The sequence below is a fragment of the Aspergillus viridinutans genome, assembly GCF_018404265.1.
Source record: "Aspergillus viridinutans IFM 47045 DNA, scaffold_4, whole genome shotgun sequence".
NCBI classification, from domain to species: Eukaryota; Fungi; Ascomycota; class Eurotiomycetes; order Eurotiales; family Aspergillaceae; genus Aspergillus; species Aspergillus viridinutans.
Window position 1 is genome coordinate 2,727,538 of NW_025091220.1, and position 24,053 is coordinate 2,751,590.

General features: G+C 50.6%; 9 protein-coding genes across 9 annotated transcripts; 4 read left to right on the forward strand and 5 right to left on the reverse strand.

The window, feature by feature from the left end:
- Window positions 1–410: 410 nt before the first annotated feature.
- Window positions 411–1,975, reverse strand: Aspvir_006897 (H(+)-transporting V1 sector ATPase subunit H; the record flags this gene model as incomplete). The annotated part of the gene is made up of 3 exons (XM_043270086.1): window positions 411–1,023; window positions 1,087–1,609; window positions 1,672–1,975. The coding sequence occupies 3 exons, from the start codon at window positions 1,973–1,975 to the stop codon at window positions 411–413; spliced, it is 1,440 nt and encodes a 479-aa protein (XP_043126021.1).
- Window positions 1,976–2,485: 510 nt separating this feature from the next.
- Aspvir_006898 (M protein repeat protein) lies at window positions 2,486–5,247 on the forward strand (the record flags this gene model as incomplete). The annotated part of the gene is made up of 3 exons (XM_043270087.1): window positions 2,486–2,693; window positions 2,756–4,239; window positions 4,297–5,247. The coding sequence occupies 3 exons, from the start codon at window positions 2,486–2,488 to the stop codon at window positions 5,245–5,247; spliced, it is 2,643 nt and encodes an 880-aa protein (XP_043126022.1).
- Window positions 5,248–5,536: 289 nt separating this feature from the next.
- Window positions 5,537–6,593, reverse strand: Aspvir_006899 (ankyrin repeat domain-containing protein; the record flags this gene model as incomplete). The annotated part of the gene is made up of 6 exons (XM_043270088.1): window positions 5,537–5,587; window positions 5,650–5,979; window positions 6,043–6,165; window positions 6,216–6,344; window positions 6,457–6,482; window positions 6,536–6,593. 6 exons carry the CDS (start codon window positions 6,591–6,593, stop codon window positions 5,537–5,539), a joined length of 717 nt encoding a protein of 238 aa, XP_043126023.1.
- Window positions 6,594–6,998: 405 nt separating this feature from the next.
- Aspvir_006900 (WD40 repeat domain-containing protein) lies at window positions 6,999–8,360 on the forward strand (the record flags this gene model as incomplete). The annotated part of the gene is made up of 1 exon (XM_043270089.1): window positions 6,999–8,360. One exon carries the CDS (start codon window positions 6,999–7,001, stop codon window positions 8,358–8,360), a length of 1,362 nt encoding a protein of 453 aa, XP_043126024.1.
- A 325-nt stretch (window positions 8,361–8,685) lies between these two features.
- On the reverse strand, window positions 8,686–11,206 carry Aspvir_006901 (origin recognition complex subunit 1; the record flags this gene model as incomplete). Its single annotated transcript, XM_043270090.1, has 3 exons — window positions 8,686–10,159; window positions 10,215–10,339; window positions 10,400–11,206. The coding sequence occupies 3 exons, from the start codon at window positions 11,204–11,206 to the stop codon at window positions 8,686–8,688; spliced, it is 2,406 nt and encodes an 801-aa protein (XP_043126025.1).
- A 914-nt stretch (window positions 11,207–12,120) lies between these two features.
- Window positions 12,121–14,935, forward strand: Aspvir_006902 (uncharacterized protein; the record flags this gene model as incomplete). The annotated part of the gene is made up of 8 exons (XM_043270091.1): window positions 12,121–12,131; window positions 12,182–12,204; window positions 12,284–12,707; window positions 12,766–12,895; window positions 12,997–13,200; window positions 13,256–13,839; window positions 13,898–14,188; window positions 14,245–14,935. The coding sequence occupies 8 exons, from the start codon at window positions 12,121–12,123 to the stop codon at window positions 14,933–14,935; spliced, it is 2,358 nt and encodes a 785-aa protein (XP_043126026.1).
- A 675-nt stretch (window positions 14,936–15,610) lies between these two features.
- Window positions 15,611–16,359, reverse strand: Aspvir_006903 (prefoldin subunit 5; the record flags this gene model as incomplete). Its single annotated transcript, XM_043270092.1, has 4 exons — window positions 15,611–15,678; window positions 15,734–15,851; window positions 15,913–16,199; window positions 16,296–16,359. 4 exons carry the CDS (start codon window positions 16,357–16,359, stop codon window positions 15,611–15,613), a joined length of 537 nt encoding a protein of 178 aa, XP_043126027.1.
- Window positions 16,360–16,764: 405 nt separating this feature from the next.
- Aspvir_006904 (putative proline--tRNA ligase AIM10) lies at window positions 16,765–19,000 on the reverse strand (the record flags this gene model as incomplete). The annotated part of the gene is made up of 7 exons (XM_043270093.1): window positions 16,765–18,152; window positions 18,210–18,339; window positions 18,391–18,470; window positions 18,525–18,615; window positions 18,669–18,712; window positions 18,768–18,846; window positions 18,899–19,000. The coding sequence occupies 7 exons, from the start codon at window positions 18,998–19,000 to the stop codon at window positions 16,765–16,767; spliced, it is 1,914 nt and encodes a 637-aa protein (XP_043126028.1).
- Window positions 19,001–19,296: 296 nt separating this feature from the next.
- Aspvir_006905 (RNA-binding ribosome biosynthesis protein MAK21) lies at window positions 19,297–22,806 on the forward strand (the record flags this gene model as incomplete). The annotated part of the gene is made up of 4 exons (XM_043270094.1): window positions 19,297–20,070; window positions 20,125–21,239; window positions 21,289–21,835; window positions 21,901–22,806. 4 exons carry the CDS (start codon window positions 19,297–19,299, stop codon window positions 22,804–22,806), a joined length of 3,342 nt encoding a protein of 1,113 aa, XP_043126029.1.
- Between the last annotated feature and the right edge of the window lie 1,247 nt (window positions 22,807–24,053).

Sequence of the window (24,053 nt, forward strand, 5' to 3'; positions counted from 1 at the left end):
AAATGTGGGGTGCGAAATACGATGAAAGTGGAACATCTGAAACTTTGCCTGGGCTAGAATTGATACTAACGGGTGCCTCAAAATTAAGTTGATCCAAGACGGTGTAGATCTTTGGAGCCTGTGTATAATATTGGAGCCTGGAGAATGCGAGCAAACAGGATATGTCTATCAAATCCCAATCCGCACCGCTTTGACTGCAGATGAAGATGTTTGAACAGTTGAACAGACAGCTGAACAAGAATAAACAAGAAAGCGCGCTGGTGAAGCATCCAGAATGGAAACAGTATGTTCATCTCAGAAACGAAAAGACAAGAAGGATAGATGCCATCGGTACTATAACTACACCGCCAGGAAGTCGAACATCAAACGTCGGGAATCCTTTGCAGTATCAAACCATCTCCAATACACGATCAGCCCTCGAAAGTGTAACGAAGCCATTCTCCAACGGCTCGCAAGCTTTCCCACCGCACAGACTCGTCCTTGTCAGCCATCAGCTCCATAACTCGAGTCTTAAGTCCCAGCTTCTCCAGCTGACCGCGTCTCTCCGGCATTTCTTTCACCAGTTGACCGACATCGTTGCATCCAATTGCAAGGACCTGCTTGTCGTTATCCCAGCTCTTGGACAGAATCTCAGCAAGCTTTTTGGGCAGCGCGCCGTTCCCTTCATCCAGAATCCGACGGGCATTTTCGGCCCAGAATGTCGGGTTGCGATGCGGCGGGGACCAGCGAAGGTGGCCTGACTGTAACTCGGCGGCGTACTGATCGAATGTCGTTTGGGTCTTGGTGTATTCATCTAGCATCTCAGACAATGCGTTCAAATCTTCCAGCAGGTCTGGGTCGGTCAAATGGCGGCCAGAGAGGTTGGATAGCAGAGCAGGGAGGCGGACAAATACAGCAACTGGAAGTAAAGTCGTGCGATTGCTGGAAAGGAGGTTGTTCAGAGTTGCGAGAAGCAGACGAGTCGTCTTCTCTTTCGGGGATAGACGCAGAAGTTGGGTATATAATTGGATAAACTCATAGTCCCTGAAGATTGACTATTAGCCACGGACTGCTTCCCTGCTTCGCTATGTTAAATGGTGTACGTACGACTGTAGGCCTTCTCCGACAAGACTTCCCTCAAAGCTCAGCTGCCAGAGTACTAAGAGAACGCGGTACAAGAGCTGTAGGCCGACACCACCAGAGAGGCCGGGCTCAATGGCTCTCGAACTGCCCGCTAGAGTGCTCGAACTACTGCTGTCTTTCACTCCCGCAGCAGCACGAAGAATCTCGATCAAGGGATCGATGGTTTCCTTCCTCTGATTCCAGAACATTTCCCGTGATTTCGAATTCCGTAACAACGCCGACAGCCCCTGAACTCCGATATCCTGCAGCCCGCTGTCTTGGTTCTGAGTCAGGGTGGAAAGATAGGTGTATAACTGCGGAAGCGCCTCTTCATCGCGAACGGCTGCCTTGGTTGAAGCAGCAAGGCTGTGAGAGACAAGGCTCGTCAAAAATGTGGAGGTGAGCAGCGGAATTGGATCTTCCGCGTTGGTGGAATGACGCAGGAGCGGGAGGAAGGGCTTGTAGGGACTAGGATGCGCGATCAATGCGGAGGAAAGCGAGGGGACATCTAATATGTAGAAATAATTGTCAGCGCATGTAATTCTATGTAGAGTGCAAATATATCATTACCGTTAATCAAGTCGGCCGCCAGCACTAGAATGTACTGCACAATATCCGTCCTCTTGGAAGCCGAATCCAAGACACTCTTGCTATCGGCATTGCCAGAAAGCAGTCCAACATAGCCCTGAAGATCGCCTTCAACGGTTTGGCGGCGTTGCTCTTTGCGGACTTTGTCCACAGCCTTGATCTTCTTAAGATGGTCGTCGGTGATGTTGCCAGCTCGGACAGCTCCCTCCCACGGGATCGGGCGAGCTCGAATGTTGTTCTGCAAGGAGCTCAAATAAGTCGGCGGCTCCAGAGACGTCGACGACATGGTGCTTGTCTATCCGTCCGGAATTCTAGATGAAGCTCACGCCGACGTCTTCACTTTCAAAAAAGGGATGGGGAAATACAACGATAAGGGAGCTGTGAGGTTATGACGATGCGCAAGATAGATGGAGTTCCCCGTCCCGTCTGGTAATAATGCCAAGAGGCGGGCAGTCCTTGGCCGCTCTCGGTCTACGCAAGCAGGTAGTCGCTTTAGTACTGATTAACGTGGACATTATTTGAGTCGTTCTTGCATTAGCTCTTCTGCCTTGAGCTTTCTTTCTTTCTTTCTCATCTCCCTGTCATTCGTTCATAACTTGGCTCTCGCCTCTCATTAATCTCATACACTCAGATTTATCCGTCTGTTTCGTCGAACTTGTGACGACAAAGGAACATCAGATCGCATCATCGTCATCCGGAAACTGCTGCCTCCCATGACAACGGCTAGGTGATTTGCTACTAGCGAGTAGCCGACTTGGTCAAGGGAAACTCCAACTCATTCGCTGTCTACGACACCATGGCACAGAATACACAAGGATCGAAATCGAAATGGAAAGTCGGCTCGTTTCTGCAGCAGGCGGTCGCCGGCGTGGAATCCAGATTGGATATGATCTTGGCTGAGGAGGAGGAGGACCAGAAACCCTTGGCAAGGTCCACATCGGTCAAGTCAAAGCAGAACGAGAGCTTAGGACAAGAGGCGACAAGTCCCAACCTGACTACAAGCAGTATGGAGTCTCTGAATGTTCCCGCGGCAGTCTCGAGAATCGCATGGCTAATTGCTTTCCAGCTATTTCGCGGAGCTCATCCAATGCGCGGAAAAATGATCGTCTACAGGAACGCTTAGCTCGAGCCATGGCCAAATCAAATGCCGCCGGGAATGGTGTATCACAGACACCTCCCGGCAGGGTCTCTTCGCCAGCCAGTTCCTTACCGAGTAACGGCACGCGGTCGAGTTTAGATATTGAATCAAGTATTATCTCGCCTACAGGGACCGCAGAAGAACGTCCGGATAGCCCGCTTGTCCGAGAAGCAGGCTCACTGGAACTACCGGCAGACTCTAGGACAAGTCACGACTCTGGGGCTATTTCGCGAAATTCCAAGGAGCTCAGCGCATTGCATATTGACGATATTGTATCTACCGAAGGATCCATAGGATCCGAACAACGACCCTCGCAAGAACTGGGCACAGCAGAACAACATGCGACCGGCGAATTTGAGAGCCCGCGAGTATCGCAAGACTTGAAACAAGCCGGGAAAGACATCGCGCCGGATACAAATAGCGATAATCCGGCCATTGCGCAGCTACAGGCGGAGCACAAGGCAGCGGAGACCCGCTGGCAGGAGGAATTGCACTTGTACATTGAACGAATCGATGCGCTACAATCCAAGCTAAAGTACCTGGCCAAAGAAGCAGCCGAGTCTGCTAGGAAAGCTGCGGCAAACGCTGAGCCTGGGAGTGTCGAAAAACAGCTTCGTGAGAAGGACGAAAAGATTGCGCTACTGTTTGAGGAAGGGCAAAGGCTCTCCAAGTCGGAGATGGACCATCGAACGGCGATCAAGAAGCTCCGACAACAGCTGGCAGATAATTCGAAGATACAGATGGAGACTAAGAAGAGAATAGAGAAACTCGAACAGGACCTGGCGAATTTTGAGGCTAGGGCAAAGCGTGCTGAGGCTGCGGAGAAACGGGCGAACGAGTCACTATCATCCCAGACAAAGGTCGCACGGGACCTTGAGGCCGTCACGAATGAGCGGAACGCATTGTCTCAGACAGTTCAAGAGATGAAGGCACAACTCGCCCGAGCGGCTGCGCGTGCCGAAGCAGCGGAGGCCAAAGCCACATCAGATGCTTTGGAAAAGGAGAAGCAGCGGACGGCTCAGTTGGAAGAGGAACTTTCGAGTGTGAAGATTGAGCGCGAGATTAATGAGGAAAAACTGAGGAGGGAAGTTGCAGATCTTAAGGAAGGCATAGAGCAAGAGAAGGAGAAGGCTAGGATACTTGAGGCCGAGCTCAAGGGGGAGCAATCTGTCCTGGAAAGCAAAATGGAGGCGCTTCGCTCTAAAGCAGAAGAAGCCTCGTCCGGTTCTGTCGGTGAAACTCAGGCCAAACTTTTACGCCAGATCGAGACATTGCAAACGCAGTACGCAGTCGCTAGTGAGAATTGGCAGACCCTCGAGGGTTCGCTACTATCAAGGCTAGCCAATGTGGAAAAAGAACGGGACGATTTCGCAAGGCGAGAAGGGGAAATGCGACGGAAGATGCGTGAAGTGGTAAGCACGGCCTTCGTTAGTGTAGTTAATCATAGTTGCTGGCTAACATCATCACAGAATCTCAAAGCGAAGAGGCTCGAGGAAGAGCTTGAAAATGCTAAGGAGACCCAACAGGATCTGGAGAGCAAACTTGAAGGGCATGTGCAAGAAATCCAGAAGCTGGGTCAAAAGCTCGGAAAAGCAGAAGACGACTTGGTTGCTGCACAGAAAGACTTCGCTGAGCAGAAGAAGGTGTGCGATGCGACATGGGCTCAGAAGCTTGAGGATGAGAGGATGAAATGGCGGGAACGCGCACTGTCCACTCAAAATTCACTCCAGGAACCGCGTACCCAGTCGCCTGTTGCTCTCAGTCGTAGACCGAGCAACCTTGACACAACCGGGGCGTCTCTGTCGGACTACAGGCCCACGAGTCGCCGTTCTTCAACGCTCCTCACGACATCATCAGACGTGGGCACTCCCCCGCGCCAGAATTCCCTTCCTGTTCCCGTCTTATCCCCACCGATGTCAACAAGTCTGTCAAACCCTCCGATCATGGAGTCTCCAGTCATCAGCTTCGAGCCGGACGACTTCTTCAGCGGCTCTGCGACACCAGCTACCCCGTCCGCTTATGGATTTACTCCAAGTCATCATTCGCGAGGTATCAACGACATCATCTCGGAGTCGACTGTCGGTGCTGGGCCATCTGTTCAGCTGGTTGAGCGTATGAGCGCTACAGTTCGCCGCTTAGAGAGCGAACGAGCCGCTGCCAAGGACGAACTTGGACGGATCACTAGGCAACGTGACGAGGCTCGAAAGCAGGTTGTTGACCTCATGCGAGAGTCAGAGGAAAAGAAGGCCTCTGATGCTCGCGTGAAGGAACTGGAGACAAGACTTGAAGACTTGGACCAGCGCTACCAAACAACTCTGGAGCTGCTTGGCGAGAAAAGCGAGCAAGTCGAAGAGCTTCAGGCTGATATCGCCGATCTCAAGAAGATATATCGGGAGTTGGTCGATAGCACCATGAAATAATGCCTTTCCCTCCAGTGGTCTTCTTTTCGGAAGAGCCATTGACTATGCTTTTCTCGTTTCTTCCTTTCTTGTGTATATATTTGTTCCCCTGGGAACTTTTCCTGCTTCAGATCTAGAAGATCTCATGTATACAGACTACCTTCTGATAGAACATTCAACATTTCAAATCAGTGGTCCGCTTTATATTAAGTCCCATTCTAATTCATGGAGATGAGGAATGAGACCCTGGGTATCCGATACATGTTACACGGTAATCGCTCTGCAGTAAAATATTCTACCTGCGTTCAAATCAAAGTTCAATCCCCTCTCTCTCAGCAGTCTGCAAGATATATTTCTTAACCTAAAAGAGAACGAAAGTCAGCTCGTTTATACTTCGGCCACCTGAAATCGCGGACAACCCACTTTCGCATCAGGCGCCATCTCAATAGCCATACGACCTTCCGAATCCTTCTTGTCGGCCTCCGCACCAGCCTTGAGCAATGCGATCGCCGCATCCCCATGACCCTCGGAGATGGCATGATGCAGAGCCGTTAAGCCATCGATATCGGTAGCATTGACCGGGCTCTTCCCTTCTTCCAAGAGAAGTTTGATAATAGGGATGGATCCAATTGCCGCAGCGCGGTGAAGTGGTAATTGCCCTCTTCTGTCCTTGACTCGGGCGCTGCATTTGTTGGCTAATAGTGTGCGCACGGTGGAGAGGTTACCTTTGGATGTTGCGAAATGGAGGGCGTTCTACTTGAAGTGAGCGCGCGGAGGGAGCAAATAGCAGCTGATTCTGTAGTTATTTGAACATACCTGGCCGGAGACGCTCTTGACGCTGACGTCTGCGCCCTTCCGTAGTAGCAGGTCAATGATGGGGTCGCCTTCTGCATTCTTCAGACTCGCTGCGATCATGAGCGGAGTCCATCCTGATCCATCCTAGCAGAGTATTAGCGGTTCATCAAGTCATATGCGAGAGTGCAACTGACCTCCACGTCCGGATCGAAGTTCTGCTGAGCTACTAAGAGCTCTACTATGGCAAGGTGGTTGAACGCAACGGCCCAGTGGATGGGGAGACGCTCATCCTCATCTTTGACCGTAGCGAGTTTCGGGTTTGCCTGCGATCAGATCAGTATGGACAAGCAAAAAGACAGTCGCTTCGCTGTTAAGACCGAGTAATAGATATTTGGGATGATCTATATGCGGCGGGGCAGCTTTCCGCGCACTTACATTCAACAGCGACTCGGCAGTCAGAGCTGTCGCAAGTTAGCTCCTGATGTTACATATTTTCAGAAAGCAACAGAAGTACTTTTGCCTTCTCTAGCTGCCTCATGCAGAGGAAATTTCGCTTCTTGTTCTGGATTCATGATGCTGTACTGGACTGTCACGACAAGTGTGGAGCATGGCGAGAAGCTCTGGAGGGGAGCTATTGACACCTGAAATCTATCTTAATGCCTCAGGCACAACGCAAAGCTCTCTCCGCCGAAAGGCAAATCGGAGGTCACTGCTGTCAAATTACTACCTTGACCATCGGCTCTCAATTCTCGCCCTTTTCGCCTTTTCTGCTACGGTCGCTTTCCTTGTCTGACACACCACGGATGCGGTGACTTTACTCAAGCAAAATTCACCAACGATTAGGCCCTTCAAACAGGGTTCAGGACGCGTACAGCACGTCCCCTCTGGCGACCTGCGTCAGTCTTTAACACCAGCAACGCCCTGAACGATCATTCGGACTTCTGAAATTTGGTCTAAGTTTTCTACATTCGGATACCATGGACGTCTTTCCTTCTACCGCACCGGACGAAGCAGTCCGCAGGTCCGCGAAACGAACTGCTGAACTTTTCGGCTCCGAATACCTCATGGTCACACCCAGTGTCGCCGATGGATCGATCGGACTGTCCTACCGACGAAAGGCGGAATACTCAGATGTGAAGGAATTACCTCCGGCTCTCGCCGAGAAGCAAGCGAAAGCAGCAGCAGCAGGTCGCGCGAAGCGCCCAAAGATCCAAGCGCAGACGAAGCCCCAAGCAGACGGAAGCGGCGCCTCGATGTCTCTCGTGAAGAGGGCCTCTGGACCGGCCGCGGGCGGAGTGGGAGGTGAAGATCAGCCGAAGAGTCTGATTCAGAGACCCTCGGCTACGCGACAGCAGAGACCTGACTGGCATCCTCCGTGGAAGCTGATGAGAGTGATCTCGGGACATCTGGGATGGGTGCGGAGTTTGGCAGTGGAACCGAATAACGAATGGTTTGCTAGCGGTGCTGGTGACAGAACGATCAAGATCTGGAATCTTGCGACAGGTGCTCTTCGTCTGACGCTGACGGGCCATATCTCTACCGTCCGCGGGTTGGCCGTGTCTCCTCGGCATCCGTACCTCTTCTCCTGCGGCGAAGACAAAATGGTCAAGTGCTGGGATCTGGAAACAAACAAGGTCATCCGCCACTATCACGGTCATCTGAGCGGAGTATATACCCTCGCTGTACATCCGCGCCTCGATCTTCTGGTGACCGGTGGTCGAGACGGTGTTGCCCGAGTTTGGGATATGCGGACAAGAAGCAACATCCACGTTCTGTCAGGCCACAAGGGCACCGTAGCCGACTTGAAGTGCCAGGAGGCCGACCCGCAGATTATTACCGGTTCTCTCGACGCTACAGTGCGCCTGTGGGACCTTGCAGCCGGAAAGACTATGGGTGTCCTCACGCACCACAAAAAGGGCGTGCGCAACATCGCCATCCATCCGCGAGAATTCACATTCGCCAGCGCTAGCACGGGAAGCATCAAGCAATGGAAGTGTCCCGAGGGCGACTTCATGCAGAACTTCGAGGGCCACAATGCCGTCATCAACTCCCTCGCCGTGAACGAGGACAACGTCCTCTTCTCCGGTGGTGACAACGGCTCCATGTGCTTCTGGGACTGGAAGACAGGCTACAAGTTCCAGTCCATCGACACCATGGCCCAGCCGGGTTCTCTGGACGCCGAAGCCGGTATCATGTCTTCTACATTCGATCGGACCGGCTTGCGTTTGATCACCGGAGAGGCCGATAAGACCATCAAGGTCTGGAAACCAGACGACGAGGCGACGCCGGAGTCTCATCCTGTCACTTGGGCACCGACTCTTGGCAGACAGAGATATTAGTTTAGGCTGTGGATGTCATCTTTATACCCTTGATCCAAATGCAGAATCGGGCTATTGTTTTTTGTTCTTTCGTCACACATGGAGTTCAGCGTTTGTTTCAGAGTGATGTTGATACAAGGTCACGGGGGAATCTACAAAACATATTTTCCGGTTGTGTGATAGGCACTTGAACTGCGTAGGATCGATCACATTATAATGGTTCTGAGTCTTTCTTGATCTATAGCACTTCAAAACGAGCTAAGGGTATCTTTGCTATCAAATCAGTTTTTGTACAGACAGCCACAAATCAATACCTGGGTACGCCCACAAATGCAAGTCCGAACCCTTACTGGTCCATACCCAATCCCAATCCCTTCGCGTCAATGTCCTCCCGGAACGCGGCTCGGACATCTTCTGGTGCAACCCTAAGCCTCACCTTCCCGCTTCTGTCGCCTCTGCTCGGAATGGCAGAACCGCCTAGGGGCCCCTTGACTCCTGCCCCGTTTTCCAAGGCAAGGACTCCAGAGTTCATGAGCTCCATAGCGGCAAACCCAAGAGCTCTCACACGCGCCCCGTTGTTCCCGGAGAGCAAGAAATCCTTGATGCCTGTGCTGGCGACTGCAACTGCTGCGTCGGCGATTCTCTTGGCTTCGTCGATCACATCGCCGAATGTTGACTCTGTAATACCGGTTCGTTTAACGCGGGTTAGTAGCGCAGCGAGGAAGAGCTTTGCGGACAGCGGAAGCGAGCGGAGTGATTGCTGGAGTGGGGTGGAGGTGGCTTCTTGGATGGCTTGCTTGATAGTAGCGATGGTGACTCGGCCCGCAGTCTGCTTCTGGGCTGTGTTCTTTTGAGGCGACTCGACCTTGACTGTTTGCTTGCTAGTGGATTTCTGTCGTCGTGCGGGGGTTTTGCTGGGAGTAGGCGGCAGGGACTCGTTGTCGTCTCCGTTCTGTTCCGCATCAAAATCCTCGATCTTTGCAGCCTCGCTGGACTGTTCTGCAATTTCCACGGCGCGCCGACAGATGTCTAATGCACGGCGAGCATCCCCACTGACAGCAGCTACTTTTCGACTAGCAAATTGAATGGCATCCGCATCGACGATGTTTCCAGGAACATTGGCCAATCGAGTGCTGATGATCTCCATGAGATCTGTATGCTTGTAACCAGGGAACGTAATGCGAGTCAACCCGAGACGGCTGGAGATTTTGTTGCTCAACGTCCTCTCCGGCAGATCCATGGTGTTTGCCACAGCAAGGACGATAAGTCGTGAATGACGAAGAGCAGGCCAGTTGAAGAAATTGTACATGACTGACTGGTTCTTTGTGACCAACTGATCAAGCTCGTCCATGAGGACCACACATGACACTCGTCTGGGGGAGGGATGCGAGAATTCTCTTTCGAGGAGATCAAGCGCATGGGAAGGAGAAACGCGATCACCCTTGAGCGCTTCCCAGAGCAATGAATAAGATTGATGCGGGTCAGTCACTTTCATTCCGTTAATTTCAACAAAGATGAAATCGTCCATTTCCTCAGCGAGAACAGCAGCATTCAACTGCGCAACCACCTCACGTACTGTAGCTGTCTTGCCGGTCCCTGGTGTTCCCGAGATATAAATGCAGGTGCCAGTTCCTTCCATGATTGCTGCACTGAGGTGATTATAAACAGTGTCGAATTCTGTCTTTCGACAAGGAAGTGATGTAGGTACGGTCGAAACATGCAGTAGGGTACGTGCTTGGCGATAAGGTGAATCGAAATGAGAAGGAGGCAAAACTCGAGTTCCAAGTGGTGTGAACTCTAACGGCTTCTTAACGACGATCCTGTGGAGCAACTTGTCAATCTCTGTTCCAGAAATCGCCAGAAATGACTTCGTACCTCTTGTGCGACGGGGTGGTCAGAGCTTTCTTGCGTCGCGATTGTGGAGTAGCATTCGAGGCTACTTTCTGTTTCTTTCGAGGTGTAGAGGGAGCAAAATCATCATCCTCTTTCGTATAAATGTACTGAGCGCATTTCCGTTAGCAACCATTTCTCACGCGAGCAGGGGGATTAGGGGGACTCACATCGTCGTCGACATGCTTGCGCTTTTTGGCCGCTTTCAACCCGTCCTTGACCATGGTAACGAGGTCATGGATCTTATCCTCCCGGTACACGTCCTCCCAAATGAATTCGTCGGTATATCTGCCTTGAAGCTGGTTTACGCCTCTCCGGCAGATAATGCATTTGTTGAACTCGGCCAATTCGTCCTTGCCCTTTGGGGGCGTGCCGTTCGGATATTTGGCAAAGAAAGCGTCCTTGGACATCACGGTAGCTTTACCATTGATCGACGTGATAGGGTTGACATTAAAGTCTGCTGTCAGGTATTGTTCGTTCGGCAAAGCGTCCGCCCTTCGCTTGTTTTTGGTCGACATGAACTCATCCGGGGACGCAAACCACATGATGTTAACCGACTTGACCACCCCATCCTCTGCCTCCTCATCTTCTTCCTCTAGAAACTCAGTGATAATGCCGACCCAATCTTTTCCCGGTTCCGGAGATTTCAACAGCACGACTTGACCCAACCGACATTCGAAGGAACCCATCCGCGCCCCAATGATATTCCGTCGGCGCTTCGCATTAGGGCGAGCTGCGCGTCTGCGAGCCGACTTTGTCTCGGGCTCATCGGTGGCCGGTGTCGTTTCTTTGCTTTTGATATCTTCATCTTCTCCAATGTCATAGACCCAATGCCATGGGAGATCCTCATCCCCCAGCTCGTCGTCGGAATCCTCGCGCACTAGACCACCTCTGGTCATCCATAATTGTGCTCGTTGTCGAGCATTGCGCCTGCGAGAAGGAGTACTCTCAAATTCGCCAACAGAGGCCACGGCCATTTCCTTCAATTGCGGGTATGCGGAAATGGGTTGCAAGGTCTGGCCTTCTCTCAGCGTTGAAGCTAAAGAAAGAGTTTAAGACGCGTCAATGCGCGTTGTCCACTTTGACCCTGTTTGGGCTTAGTGTGGCTGCTAGGCCGTCCACCAATCAGAATCATAGCACTACCACCTCACTTCCTTAAAAGGTCTTGTATACAATTTGCTCACTTTTCACTATTTCGAATCAATCACCATACCTTTTTGAATATAGACTGCATATCAGCTTTGAAAGCATTGAGCCATTGGTATATATGTTATTACAAAGGGCTACGTATTGATGAAATGGTTCTCCGATACTTGGACGGCTCAAGTCTCGAGCAAAAAAAACCTCACTTTCGCTTATACTTGCATTGGAAGTGAAGCCAAATGACAGCTGGTTAGCACTACAGGGAATTGGGGATACATACAAGCTCAAATTCTTACCTAATGATTGATGGTTGCATGAGAAGTAATCTGTTTGATAGCTGTACATCTCTGCCATCTCAGCAATTCATAGATGGGTAGTTCTGATCAAGTCTACCTAGTACTTAACTCCTTTAAAGACATATGCGCAAGTTAATTACTTAGCAATAATCCTAATGCTTGTACTTCTGATAGGCAGGAGCTCAGGTGCTGTTTCTGCTTATGGAAGCTCTTCTGTTTGCTCTTCACACCTTCCCTGTTTGCTTTGACTACTTTTTCACTGATCCCCTATCACCAGCTCACTAGCTAACATCCATTCACTTTTAATTCATACTTGATTCTTCTCCCTGTCACTACATCTATTCAACTCCGTCACTGCGTCAGTTTCAGTCTAACTCAGCATCACGTGCTGCCATTGGCTTTCTTAACTATTTATCCCTCTTGTTGAACACTTCCATTGATTCTTTTCTGAGATGGCAAGAGAGTAAGTCGATGCTTAGCAACATCTATGTCCAAACCACTAAAATCTAGCAGTCACGAGCCTGGAGGAGCAGCTGGTAAGAACAAAATATCCGTTCCTCAAATCGTGCAACAAGATCACCGCAAAAATTGAGCTTCATTGACAATGATCTGCAGAATGGGAGCTGCCAGGCTACGACTTGAAGGCATCCAAGTCGCGTCGAATGAAACAGCCATCTAAATCTCATCGGCCGTCTCCATCCAACATGACCTCAAGAATCGAACCACAGAAACAGCAGCCTCAAGGTCAGGCCCAGCAAGGATCCACCTCTCGCGGCGTGATGAGTCCCAAAAGCCAAACTGCACAGGTAAGAGGTATTGATCGACCGCTGAGAGCGTGGGGAAGCCCTGCGGTCCGACAGACCACAACACGACACAATTCAAACCAATTCTTCAAAGACTCGCCCTCGAAGGCCAAATGGCGTAATGGAGCGCAGCCCAACGGTCGGTACAATATCCACTTTATCCGTACGAGTGACTCACTCCAGTTTCCTTCAGGTGTTGTGAATCTACCAGCTCTATTCGGATCCATCAAATACGAGTAGGCAAATCGCGGTCTCTTTTCATGGGCTTGAAGATTAACATGGATCTCAACCTAGGTTCTTCGGAGTAGCGAGGACCACAATAACTGGACGGAGCTCTCACGTCTCTCAAGGTCGTCACGAGGTATTCGAGGAAATTGGCAAGAAGACAGGTGCTTTCGTAAAGCCGCCTGCGTATACAGACCAGGTGAGTCATCTGACTCAACGAAGCCAGTTCGAAAACGCCTCGGTCACGACGCATTCACTCATAGCGAACAGGCTATCTTTCTTTGGGGTGAACCGTCTCAGATTGCCTCCGCAAAGGAGCATCTTCAAAGAATCATTGCAAAGTGCACTAGTCCCTCCGTTCCAGCCAAGAAAAAGCTTGAGTGGGCGAAGATCAACGCACACTCCGTCAACAAGGAGGCAGATGTTGAGTTGAAGGAAAGGCGCGAACACATATTACAGCAGCTCAGAAAGGCCCCTGAGAACCCTTCGACTTTTCCGGAGCAGGTCAGTCTTGAAACAGTACAGCCTAGTTTTGCAGTCTAACTCCTTGCCCCCATAGATGCTCTTTTTATGGCCCAGAGAAGGCCCGTCTCTCGTTGACTCCCTCGGTCCACAACTAGAGGCTCTTGATGTAATCAGGGCGAAGTTCGGCTGTCACTTGTTCGTCCCAAAGGACATGCCAGCCTTCATTTGCGCCTGTGGACAATCCTGGGATACTATGAGACAAATAGTGCAGTGCTTGAGGACCAAGTGGAGTGAAATCATTGCCAATAGCAATGTCAAATCCAAGGTTTATATTGTTGAGCCTCCTGCGCCAGCCTCCATGAAAGAGGCGATTGTCATGGAACGCAACAAGCAGTTTGGAAAAGCACGCCTCCAGGGATCTCGCCCCAAGGACTTCGAGCAATGGGAGATCCGAGCCGCCTTGATACAATCAAAGAACAATGCTCGTCTTCTCCAGGCGATCGAGAGATCTTTGCGTGGCGTTGCCTTTGTTCGTGGTCATTTGCGCATGCGCATCAATCTCGGATCATTTGTGCTGGATGAATACCGTCTCCCCAAGGACGAGAAGCCCTCGTATCAATTTGAAGAGTTTAGAGAAATGTTGCTGCATGAGCAAACAAAGGGCCGCTTGATCCCGGGGTACGTATGACCACCATCTGAACGCAGAAGTATTAACTGACTCCCGTGAAACGTACAGACTGAACCTTGGCAAAGATGAGCTGCTCGCCAGATGTTTCAAGGCCACCGATATTCTCGAACCGTGCGACAGCGTGACAGGAAACCTCTCTGATGCCGAACTGGCTTTCTCAGTGAACTTTGAGTTTCTGGGATCCAACAATGCGCTACTTCGGTTAGAAGCAGAGTTTGCCAAAAGTCCTGGTGCGCATGAGTATGAAATCACTCAACGACGTTGGCTCAGTCCACGTAAGAGCGGCCATTCTGCCGACCAGCGGCCCCCTCTCCAGATAGGCGTCATCGATTTTGAGAGGTAAAGCCAACTTTGACCTTGCAGTATCCATTTCCAGACTGATTCATGAGTAACAGATCCGACTGGCAGCTTGAAATAAAATCCCTCGAGTTCTATGAAACATCCTCCATCAATGCCGCACTGAGGTCTTTCTCTCATTCTATCAATTTCCGACGCACTGCGGACATCAACGACATCTCCGCAAAGCCACAAAGGAAGGTCGTCTTCCCAGCTTCTGCTCCAGTGTCCAGATTTGTCGAAAAGACAGCGATCAGGTACCGACTTAAGAACACCAAGTACATCCTCGAGATCGCCCGCTACGATGAGTACAGCCGCACGACTGCGCCAGGGTACGGTGGACAGAACTCTGCCGCCATCACCGGTCCGATCTCCGAGGTCCCCTCAAGTTCTTGGGGTGCATCGATCTTCGATCCAAACTGGGACAACTTGCTCGGACAGCATGCGAATATACCGCTTGGACATACGGCAAGATACAGTCCCAGTCTGAACACGTTCTTTCCACCCATAGAAGAGACCACCGGAGGCAAATGCGAAGGATTCTGGGAGTTGATTGCTTTGGTGAGACGGGTTGCGGAGCTGCTAGGCTCAACAAAGACTTCCTCTGAAAACGTGAAGCAGCGAGTCCCTAAGAGCCCTTCGAGCGATAAGTCTGATGAAGCCATTACTGCACGTCAAAATCGCCAGCAGGTCAACATCGGCCCTCAAATGCGTGTCTTGTTGGATGCAGATCTCGGCACGTTGTTCTGACTGAGCTCTTTAGTTTGCCAGATTCTGTTCTCAAGAATGCGTAATGTCCTTGAAATCAATAACTGGAATAACATTCCTTGCTGCTCTTCCCATGTCCGAGGCAGACATCCCGCTTGAAGATAATGAGCAGTTGATGTAGTACTGGAATATAGCCGACTGCACGGTTGAATTGGCATCGAACTCGCGGTACTCACTCCGGAAGCGAGGAAGTCCGCAGGAGGGTAAGTCGCTAGCCTTCCCTTTCCATTGCCGCGGTCGGTTTCTAGCTAAATAAAATCCCTGGGTCTAGACAGTCTCGTACAAGGACCTTAGTGGAGAAATTGCGCCTGCGGACTGGACGAGTTAGAGGACAATAACACCTGGAAACAGACGTTCGAATGTTTTGAATAAATGCTCGCCTTGAGCAAGAGCAGCTCAAACAGCTGGAAGAAGCCCGCATAAGTTGTGACGTAAGCCAGATGCTTTTTCTGATTCGCACTTTGCTGAGTCGCGATCTGGGGAATATGACCAATGCTGCGCCAGATTGTACTAAGCCTACATAGAAACAAGGTCCTGTCATCTCTTATCCATATGGATTTCCACCAGGTATCATATAATCCTAAGGATGGTAACTGATTTTATTCTGGAGACTGTACCATAAGCGCCCTTTCTTGTCACAAAAGTTTTGCGATGGAATTAGCCTGCACCTGCAGCTGCGGTTGAAGATGGGACAGCTTCGCCGCTTAGCATCTTCTGTCTCAGAGCTAGAATAGCCAGTTAGTTATCGAACAAGTCCGCGTAGAAGGCATTAATACTTACCATCTTCAAATAGTCTCAGTTGAGCACTCTTAGTCTGTACAATCTTCTCTAGCTCGACACAATTGGTTTCCAAACCCTTGACCTTTTCTTCGTAGAACTCAATGGCCTTCGGTGCCGTCTGTTCGAGGAAGACAAACTTAGCCCTCAAACATGTGATCTTGCAGGAATACTCAACAAACCTTCTCAACATAAAAGCCCGTCCCAACATCAACAAGCACCTTCTCTCGATCCGCGAGCTTACCCCTCACATACAGAGAGCTCGTCAGAGGAACCAGTATATCATCCTTCTCAGCTGTTCCCTTCTTCTCCGACCCCACGACCCCATCATTGATGGACCGCACGCAATCACGGAATCTGGATTGTGCGGCGCGCAGTTTCTGGTGCGAGGAGGTCAGGTGCTCAAGCTCCGAGGTGAGGCGGGTTTGGAGGGCGCGGAGTTGAGGCACGGAGAGAGATGCAATGTTCACTGTGGACGCTTCTTTTAGATTTCCTACTCTTCGATTGGAACGTGCAGTATGGAATACGTCCAATAATGGCACATGCGAGGGAGGAGAGAGCTTACCGGCGCCCGGGGGAGCTCCGCCTGAGCTTGACGAGTCGGATGCGGGGGTATTTGGAGGTGGCATTTTGGTGGTGGTGATGGTTGGTAAGTGGTCTTTTTCGAGCAGAAAAGGGAGGAAGCCGTGGCTTCTGGTCGGAAGCAGGAGATGGCCCGGTGCACTGTGCTGGTTTAGTTGAGGTGACCGAGCTGGAGAGGTCTGCTTCGATTGATTGATTGATTGATTGATGGGACCAGATGGGTGCTTTTTTCGGATGGTTGACCGCGGCGCGTGGAGATAGTGGCCGCATGGACGATTTTACTAGTATGTGGGTACCACCACGCACCGCTCATTTATCGGACCAGCTATAATCGCAGAATATTGAGATTAGGGTATTGATTGAAATGCTATTGTACATTCATTTTACAATATAAGGACATGGTTCTGCGTGCAGAGTTGCAGACTGGATGGGTACAGGTCGCCTAGCCATGCTCATAGTCGCTCTAGTAGGGACTGCACGAAGGACGGCAGCTGATCCAACGGCACGTCTTCGCGTAGATTGTCCAAGCGACGGCATTGTACCTCGAGCGTCTGCGCCTTCTTCCATCCTTTTCCGACCACGATGATCACGGGGTATCCGATCAAGTCCGCATCCCCGAGTTTCCATCCCATCGGTTTGTCGCGGTCATCCAGGATAGCGTCGACGGGAGAGGAGTGATTCGAGACGAGAGAATCGTACACCTTCTCTGCCTCCGTCTCCAGTCCCTTCCCGGGAACGACTACGACTTCGTAAGGTGCCATTGCTCGGGGCCAATTGAGGCCCTTTGGATCAGCGAGATTGTCAGCCACGGCGCTGATCATGCGTGAGACGCCGATTCCATGACAGCCCATCTGCATGGGCACCAGCTGGTCTTTGAATTGAGAGCCCTTGGATAGCGATCGATCGACCATGACGGTTGCCTGGAGCACTTCGCTGTACCGGGTGCCAAGGTGGAAGGTGTGACCGAGTTCGACAGCGGTGTGAGTCTTCAATGAACCTTTTGCGCATTTGGTACATTTGTCGCCATCTTGTACTTTAACGAGGTTCAGCGCTCGATTTGTGCCAGGGAAGAGATCGAGCATGGAGTAATCAATCTCGTCCGCGGTGCGGTTGACCTTCTCCAGAAGGTCACTTAGTGGTGGGCGCTTGTATACTCTTACCTGAGCGTCGTACAGATCCAGCACCTGTGGACGCTCAGAGGATTTGGAGATACCAGATTTCTTGTCAGCCTTGACCTGTGAGACCCACTGTTCAAGCGGATTCTCTACGCTAAGGTCGATGTCAACCCCGGCTGCGGTGGCTATAGATTTGACTGCATGGGAGTTGACTTCGCGTTCCACGGGTTCTTGGTTTGCTTCGCGCATGGAGAACTTGGGGTACCACCCCCGCAAGAGAGTCTTTCTGTCTCTTGATATCGCCATCCATAAGTCAACTGAGACGGTTGGGTTCTCTCCAGTTGTAGCTGCCCCCGTGTCGAAGCCTGATACTTGCTCAGCACCGGTGTTTTGAGTCCCCTCAATGTTATGAGCCTTTCCATCTGCGAGTTCGTCGTTGTAGACATGGTCGCAATTTGAGCAGCTGATCACTGTGTCTTCGCCTTTTGAGCTGGGAAAGTGGAATTCATGGCTCAGGCTCCCGCCCATATTTCCTGAGTCTGCGGCAGCGACTAGGTAAGGTATCTTCAACTCATCAAAAAGGTTTTTGTAAGCCGCTTTCACTAAGTTGTACGTCTTCAAGGCTTCTTCAACGCTGTAATCGAACGTGTAGAGATCCTTCATAAGGAACTCACGCCCGCGAAGCAGGCCTTGTCTTGGTCGTGGTTCATCTCTATACTTCCTTGCTACATGGTAACTGCATCAGCCAAGGATGTTTATGAAGAGGTCACTATTTCACTTACAAATTTGATAGACGCGTAAAGGGAGGTCTCTATAGGACTTTGTGAGGCTTCCCACTAACGTAGTAATCTCCTCTTCATGAGTAGGGGCAAGAAGGAAACGAGACTCTTTCCGGTCCAGAAATCTGAAGACCTGTATGCTTGAGTTAGTGTGAAATACCCAGTAAAGGTGGACGAAATTCACCTCTGAACCTTCTTTCAGACGACCTGACTGTTCCCAGAGCTCTTGAGAAGATATAGACGATAGAGATACCTTCGAGGCACCTAAGAACCAAGTCAATGAAAGAGATTTTCGCAAAGCAAACAATCCTTACACACCAACCGATCGCATATGCTTATCAATAAGACGCTCTAGCTTTTCCTGCACCCGCAATCCGAGCGGTAACATATGAAATATTCCCGAGTAGGCCTATCATAACAGTCAGAGAGCGGGCTCCAGCATCCCGACATAAGGCAGCTTACCTGTCGGAGGAAGCCTCCTCGGATCAAGAGTTCGTTTGCATCCTCTGATCCAAGTCAATGACCTTTGTTCTTGGAAAGGCCAGTATAAGACTACTATACCTTTTTCGCCTAAGGAAGGCTTTTTTGAGATGCCTCCCGTCGGAATCCAGAAATTGGTGACACGATTTCTACCATCCGCCTATGATATTTCAGTACTTGAGCAACAACTGACCAGATCCTGGGAATAATACGTGAAACGCGCATTTCTGAGCTCTACTTAATCGAATCGTCCCCAAGTATGCTCGACATGTCCTCGAAAAGCGGCCCGGGATCGGGCGAACCCCAGAAATCATGAATTGACAAAGAATTAATGTCAATAAATCGAATATATGAGTGAAAACAATAAGAGTCAATGCAACATTATACAATCATATTATCATGTAATTCTTCCATATTTGCAACTGATACTGAAGACAATACTCCATAAGCATGGTCCAAGCGTCCGGCATCTCGGGGACCGCAAAACTATTCTCCGGCGGCCAACAGCATCTCCGCAGCAAGTTTCGTCTTCGGGCGGCAGAAAAAAAAAAGTTGGTGATCGAAGTCAACCACGAGCGTTTTGTCTGTCTGGCCATTTCACGACGCTTCAATGGCCAAGGGCAAAGGAAAGAGCTCCTCCGGAGCAAATGCAGTTCCAGTGGTTGATTCCAAGTTTGCTGGGGAATCTCTTCCCCAGCTTGAGGAGGGTGCATTTGCTGGTCTGCGACAGAAAATCGAACAAAAGTTGAAGGACGAGCGGGCTGGCAAACAACACAAGTCGAAGAACAAAAAGAACCAGAATGTGGACAAAGCTACCCCGAAGAAGGAGAAGGAAGCTGCACCGAAGTCTGAACCGAGGCGTGAAGTCAAGAGCGACAAGAGCAACAAAGGAAAGAAACGTGACCGCAACGGAGAAGTGATCGCCAGGGAAGAGAAGAAGGCCGGCGGAAACCAGGATGACACTTTGCGCCAGGAAATTCTGGCACTTGGTGGTACCGAAGAAGACTTTGATCTGCTGGCGGGCGTGGAATCCGAGTCTGAAGTGGAAGTCGCATCAGAGACACAGAAGAAGTCGAAGAACAAGTCTGACGAGGATTCGCTCAGAAAGGAATTATCCGCAATGCTAGCTGCTGCTGGTCAAGTTGTGCCCGATGACATTGAAGACGAGAACGAAGTGGCTGGCGCATCTGACTCGGAAGGAGTGGACGAGGAGGAGGAACAAGAGGAGGAAGACGACGTTCAGCAGAGCGAGGACGGGGATCAGTCAGAAGAAGAGGAGGAAGCCTCTTCGGCACCAGTTGCCAGAAAAACCGAGCCTCCCAAGAAGGAGAAGGTCAAAGAGCCAGGGCCCGAGAATATCTTCCCCAAAGAGTTCTCGAAACTAGTGAGTATATCCGAGTCCTATCTCTCAAAAGATAAGTACTAAGCAAGTGGATAGACCATCCCTCCCAGGTCTGATTGGTATGCGACGGCTCTCCCTCCAATTGCATCAATCACGAAACAAGTGAAGGCTTTGCCCCGTCAATTGGTGGAACGCGTTCACAATTATGCCATCTCACTCCTTGAGAAGGAGACTAAGATGTACTCGGAGGCGCAACAAGCATCTTCCTCTTCCTCTCACAAATTCTACACCACCATCATGTCGACCGGTACCCTCAGCGACAAGATTTCAGCTTTGACGCTCGCTGTGCAAGAGTCGCCAGTGCACAACACCAAGCAGCTTGAGAATTTGATTAGTCTGGGCAAGAAGCGCAGTCGAGCCCAAGCGGTGGAAGTTCTGAGATCGCTGAAGGATATGTTTGCTCAGGGTACATTGCTTCCCATTGATCGGAGATTGAAGACGTTTGGAAACCAGCCAGCCCTCATGGCGGCATTCCAAGGAGCTGGAAGCAGATGGTCGGAAGGCGACCCTCTTCCTGGAGGTTTACAAAACAGCCATCTCATCATGTGGGCGTATGAACACTTCCTGAAGGATCAATACTTTGAGGTTCTGAAGATCTTAGAAGTGTGGTGCAATGACGAGATTGAGTTTTCGCGCTCCAGAGCTGTGAGTTATGTCTATGAGCTGCTGAAGGAAAAGTCGGAGCAGGAAGCAAACCTGTTACGGTTGTTGGTCAACAAACTCGGCGACAAGGCCAGGAAAATCGCCTCGAGAGCTTCCTATCTGCTTTTGCAACTTGAGCAAGCTCATCCTTTGATGAAACCCACCATCATCAAGGCGGTTGAAGAGGTCCTCTTCCGGCCGGGCCAGAGCCAGCACGCCAAGTACTACGCTATCATTACCTTGAACCAGACCGTTCTTAGTTTGAAGGAGGAGAGTGTTGCCCTACAGCTCTTGGATATATACTTTGCGCTCTTTGTTGCTCTTCTGAAGCCTGTCAAGGATGGCAAAGACAAGAATCAAGGCAAATTCGGTAAGGGTAAGAAGGGCAAAGGAAAAGATGATCCAGCAAAGAGTCAAGCACAGGAGGAAGAAATGCGTGACAAGCTGGTTTCTGCAGTCTTGACGGGTGTTAACCGAGCCTATCCTTTCACGAGCTCGGATACTGACAGGTATGTCTATCGTCTACTGTGACCCGATGCTGAGCTAATCTGTCCTCAGACTTTCCAAACACATCGATACCCTTTTCCGTATCACTCACTCTTCCAACTTCAACACTAGCATCCAAGCTCTGATGCTCATCCAACAACTCACATCATCTCATCAAGTGGGAGCTGATCGCTTCTACCGAACCCTTTATGAATCGCTCCTCGACCCACGAGTTGCCACTTCCTCGAAGCAGTCCCTATACCTCAACCTGCTGTTCAAGGCTTTGAAGAACGATTTGAATCTCCGACGGGTCAAGGCCTTTGTCAAGCGGATCGTTCAAGTCCTTGGCCTGCATCAGCCGGCTTTCATTTGCGGCGTTTTTTATCTTATCCGCGAGCTGGAGAAGACTTTCACCGGTGTTCAGGCTTTGTTTGATCAACCAGAGGATAATGAAAGCGATGATGAAGAGGTGTTCAGAGACGTGCCTGATGAGGATGATGAGGAGCAAGCCCAACCTGCAGTTCCCGAAAATAAGCAACAGAAGCCTTCAAACCGATACGATCCACGCAAGCGGGATCCGGAACATAGCAATGCTGACAAGACTTGTCTGTGGGAATTGGTAAGATGGACCTCGCCTTGCTGGCACCTCGGCATCCGATGGAGCGAAGCTGACAGAAATTATAGCTACCGTACTTGTCTCATTTCCATCCGTCTGTGTCAGTCAACGCCGCCCACCTTCTGGACCACCACCCGATGAGCGGAAAGCCGGACATGACAATTCACACGTTGACACACTTCCTTGACCGCTTCATCTACCGAACCCCCAAGGCGTCCGCAACCACCCGTGGTGGCTCAATCATGCAACCACTCGCTGGTGGCGACGCGAAAGACCGGCTGGTGGCTACCGCTAAAGCTAGCCAGGATCTGCCAGCCAACTCTGAGGCGTTCTGGAAGAAGAAGGCCGAGGATGTGGCAGCAGAAGATGTTTTCTTCCATGAATACTTCAGCCGAGTCGGGAAGAGCAAGGACAAGGCCCAGAAGAAGAAGGCCAAGGACGCCGGGGCGCGTGGTGAAGAGGACGCAGAAGGACTTAGCGATGCTGAATCGGAGATCTGGGAAGCTCTTGTCAAGTCACGGCCTGACTTGGAGGATGCTGGTGATAGCGACGACGATCTCGATCTGGATGATCTCGAATCCGCGTATGATCAGGACGAGGACGAGGAGGCTGCTGAGAGTGATGGTGGAGTCATCTTCAACGACGAGTCCGACGAAGAGATGGAAGATCTCGATGCCGGCGCAGAGTCTGAAACTGAGGAGCCGCCTACCAAGAGCAAGACCAAGGGCAAGAAGATGGAGGAAGAGGAAGCCCTGGACGAGGAAGACGATTTCGACATGGATGCATCGGACGAGGAGGCATTCGTCGGCAGCGACGAGGAGCTTCCGTCCGATATCGAGCTTGGAGGCGTGGAGCTACCCAAGGAGGACGAGGCATCTGGTCGGAAGAAGAGACGCAAGCTCAAGCACCTGCCAACATTTGCATCGGCGGACGACTATGCAGCCTTGCTGGCCGGGGAGGACGAGGGGATGTGATTTTCAGGCATGGGTTTACGGAGATGTATGTACATGTGCATATAGATACCACAAAAGTCTATCTTATACCACGTGGCTTTCAAGGGATTTAGGCCAGGATCTTCATTTCTGCGGCTCTTGGAGCGTTCCTGGACAGTACTAAAGTCACGTGCACCCTGACATAACACCTATGTCAGCTTGAGAAAATCAGGAATGTGAGTCCCCAGCACAGCCTAGTAATTCTGCGCCATGGTCCTCTAGACCTTAGCGCTTATCCTCCATCAGAGATTTCATTGTGTCCTTCACTTCCCATATGGCAAAAATGAGTGAAGAGTGGAGAGTGGAAATTTCCCCCTCCGGTACTGCCAGATGCGGCGTGCGGGGCGGGACATGATCTGGCGGCCCCACACGCCACGTCCAGGACCAGCGCTGATTGGTGATGTATGAGCAGGGTTACACCGGACCATGGGCCAATGGCGGCATCCCCTGGTGATGCATGGTTGTTTGCAGTCGCGGCCTTTTTGCCTGTTATGTGGACTGTTCGGTGGAAATCTCTGCTATCTTTGTATGATTTACAGAATAAATGTCTGGTGTTAGATGGAGGTATGGAGCGATTATGAAGGGAATGAACTGTTGGGATTTGGGAGTCTTGGGACAGATGTGAGATACTCCATACAGCTGGCCAGGACCTTGTAAGGTTCGACCTTTTCAAGGAACCTTTTCCGCCACATCTATTCCCTGCCGTCCATTTCCCAATTAGGTTCGACATGATGATTACCTCTCCTCGACCTCAAAGCGCATACGTCAAGTACTACGCCTATTGCGGCTGCCGTTTCTCACTATCTCTCGTAACTGTCACCGCCTTGACCTACAGTCTACAGAGTATTATCTAAGTATGGGTCTCTTGATTGCTGCAAGTGAATGGTTCCAGAAAGTCCTGGCTGAGCACGTCATAGAGCCTAAAGAGTGACCATCGACCTGGCCTATGGGTCTGCTCTTGTCGGTTTTGCAGTCCGCATTGCGTCGGTCTGCCTCCAGACTGTACCTTAAATTACGCAGTGGTTAGGACCTAGTCTATTAGCCGGTTCATAAGAGTTGGGATAATCCATGGCATTATTAATTTAGTCAATAGCATTCATTAAATTGTGATCGCAATCTTACTTGATCATGGATCATCCTTCTATATGATTTTTCTTTTTCTCTCTGCTCTTCATCTTTGACTTTACTTGTTGACTCAAGATTTTGCCTTTTCTCTTGGCTGATTCTTC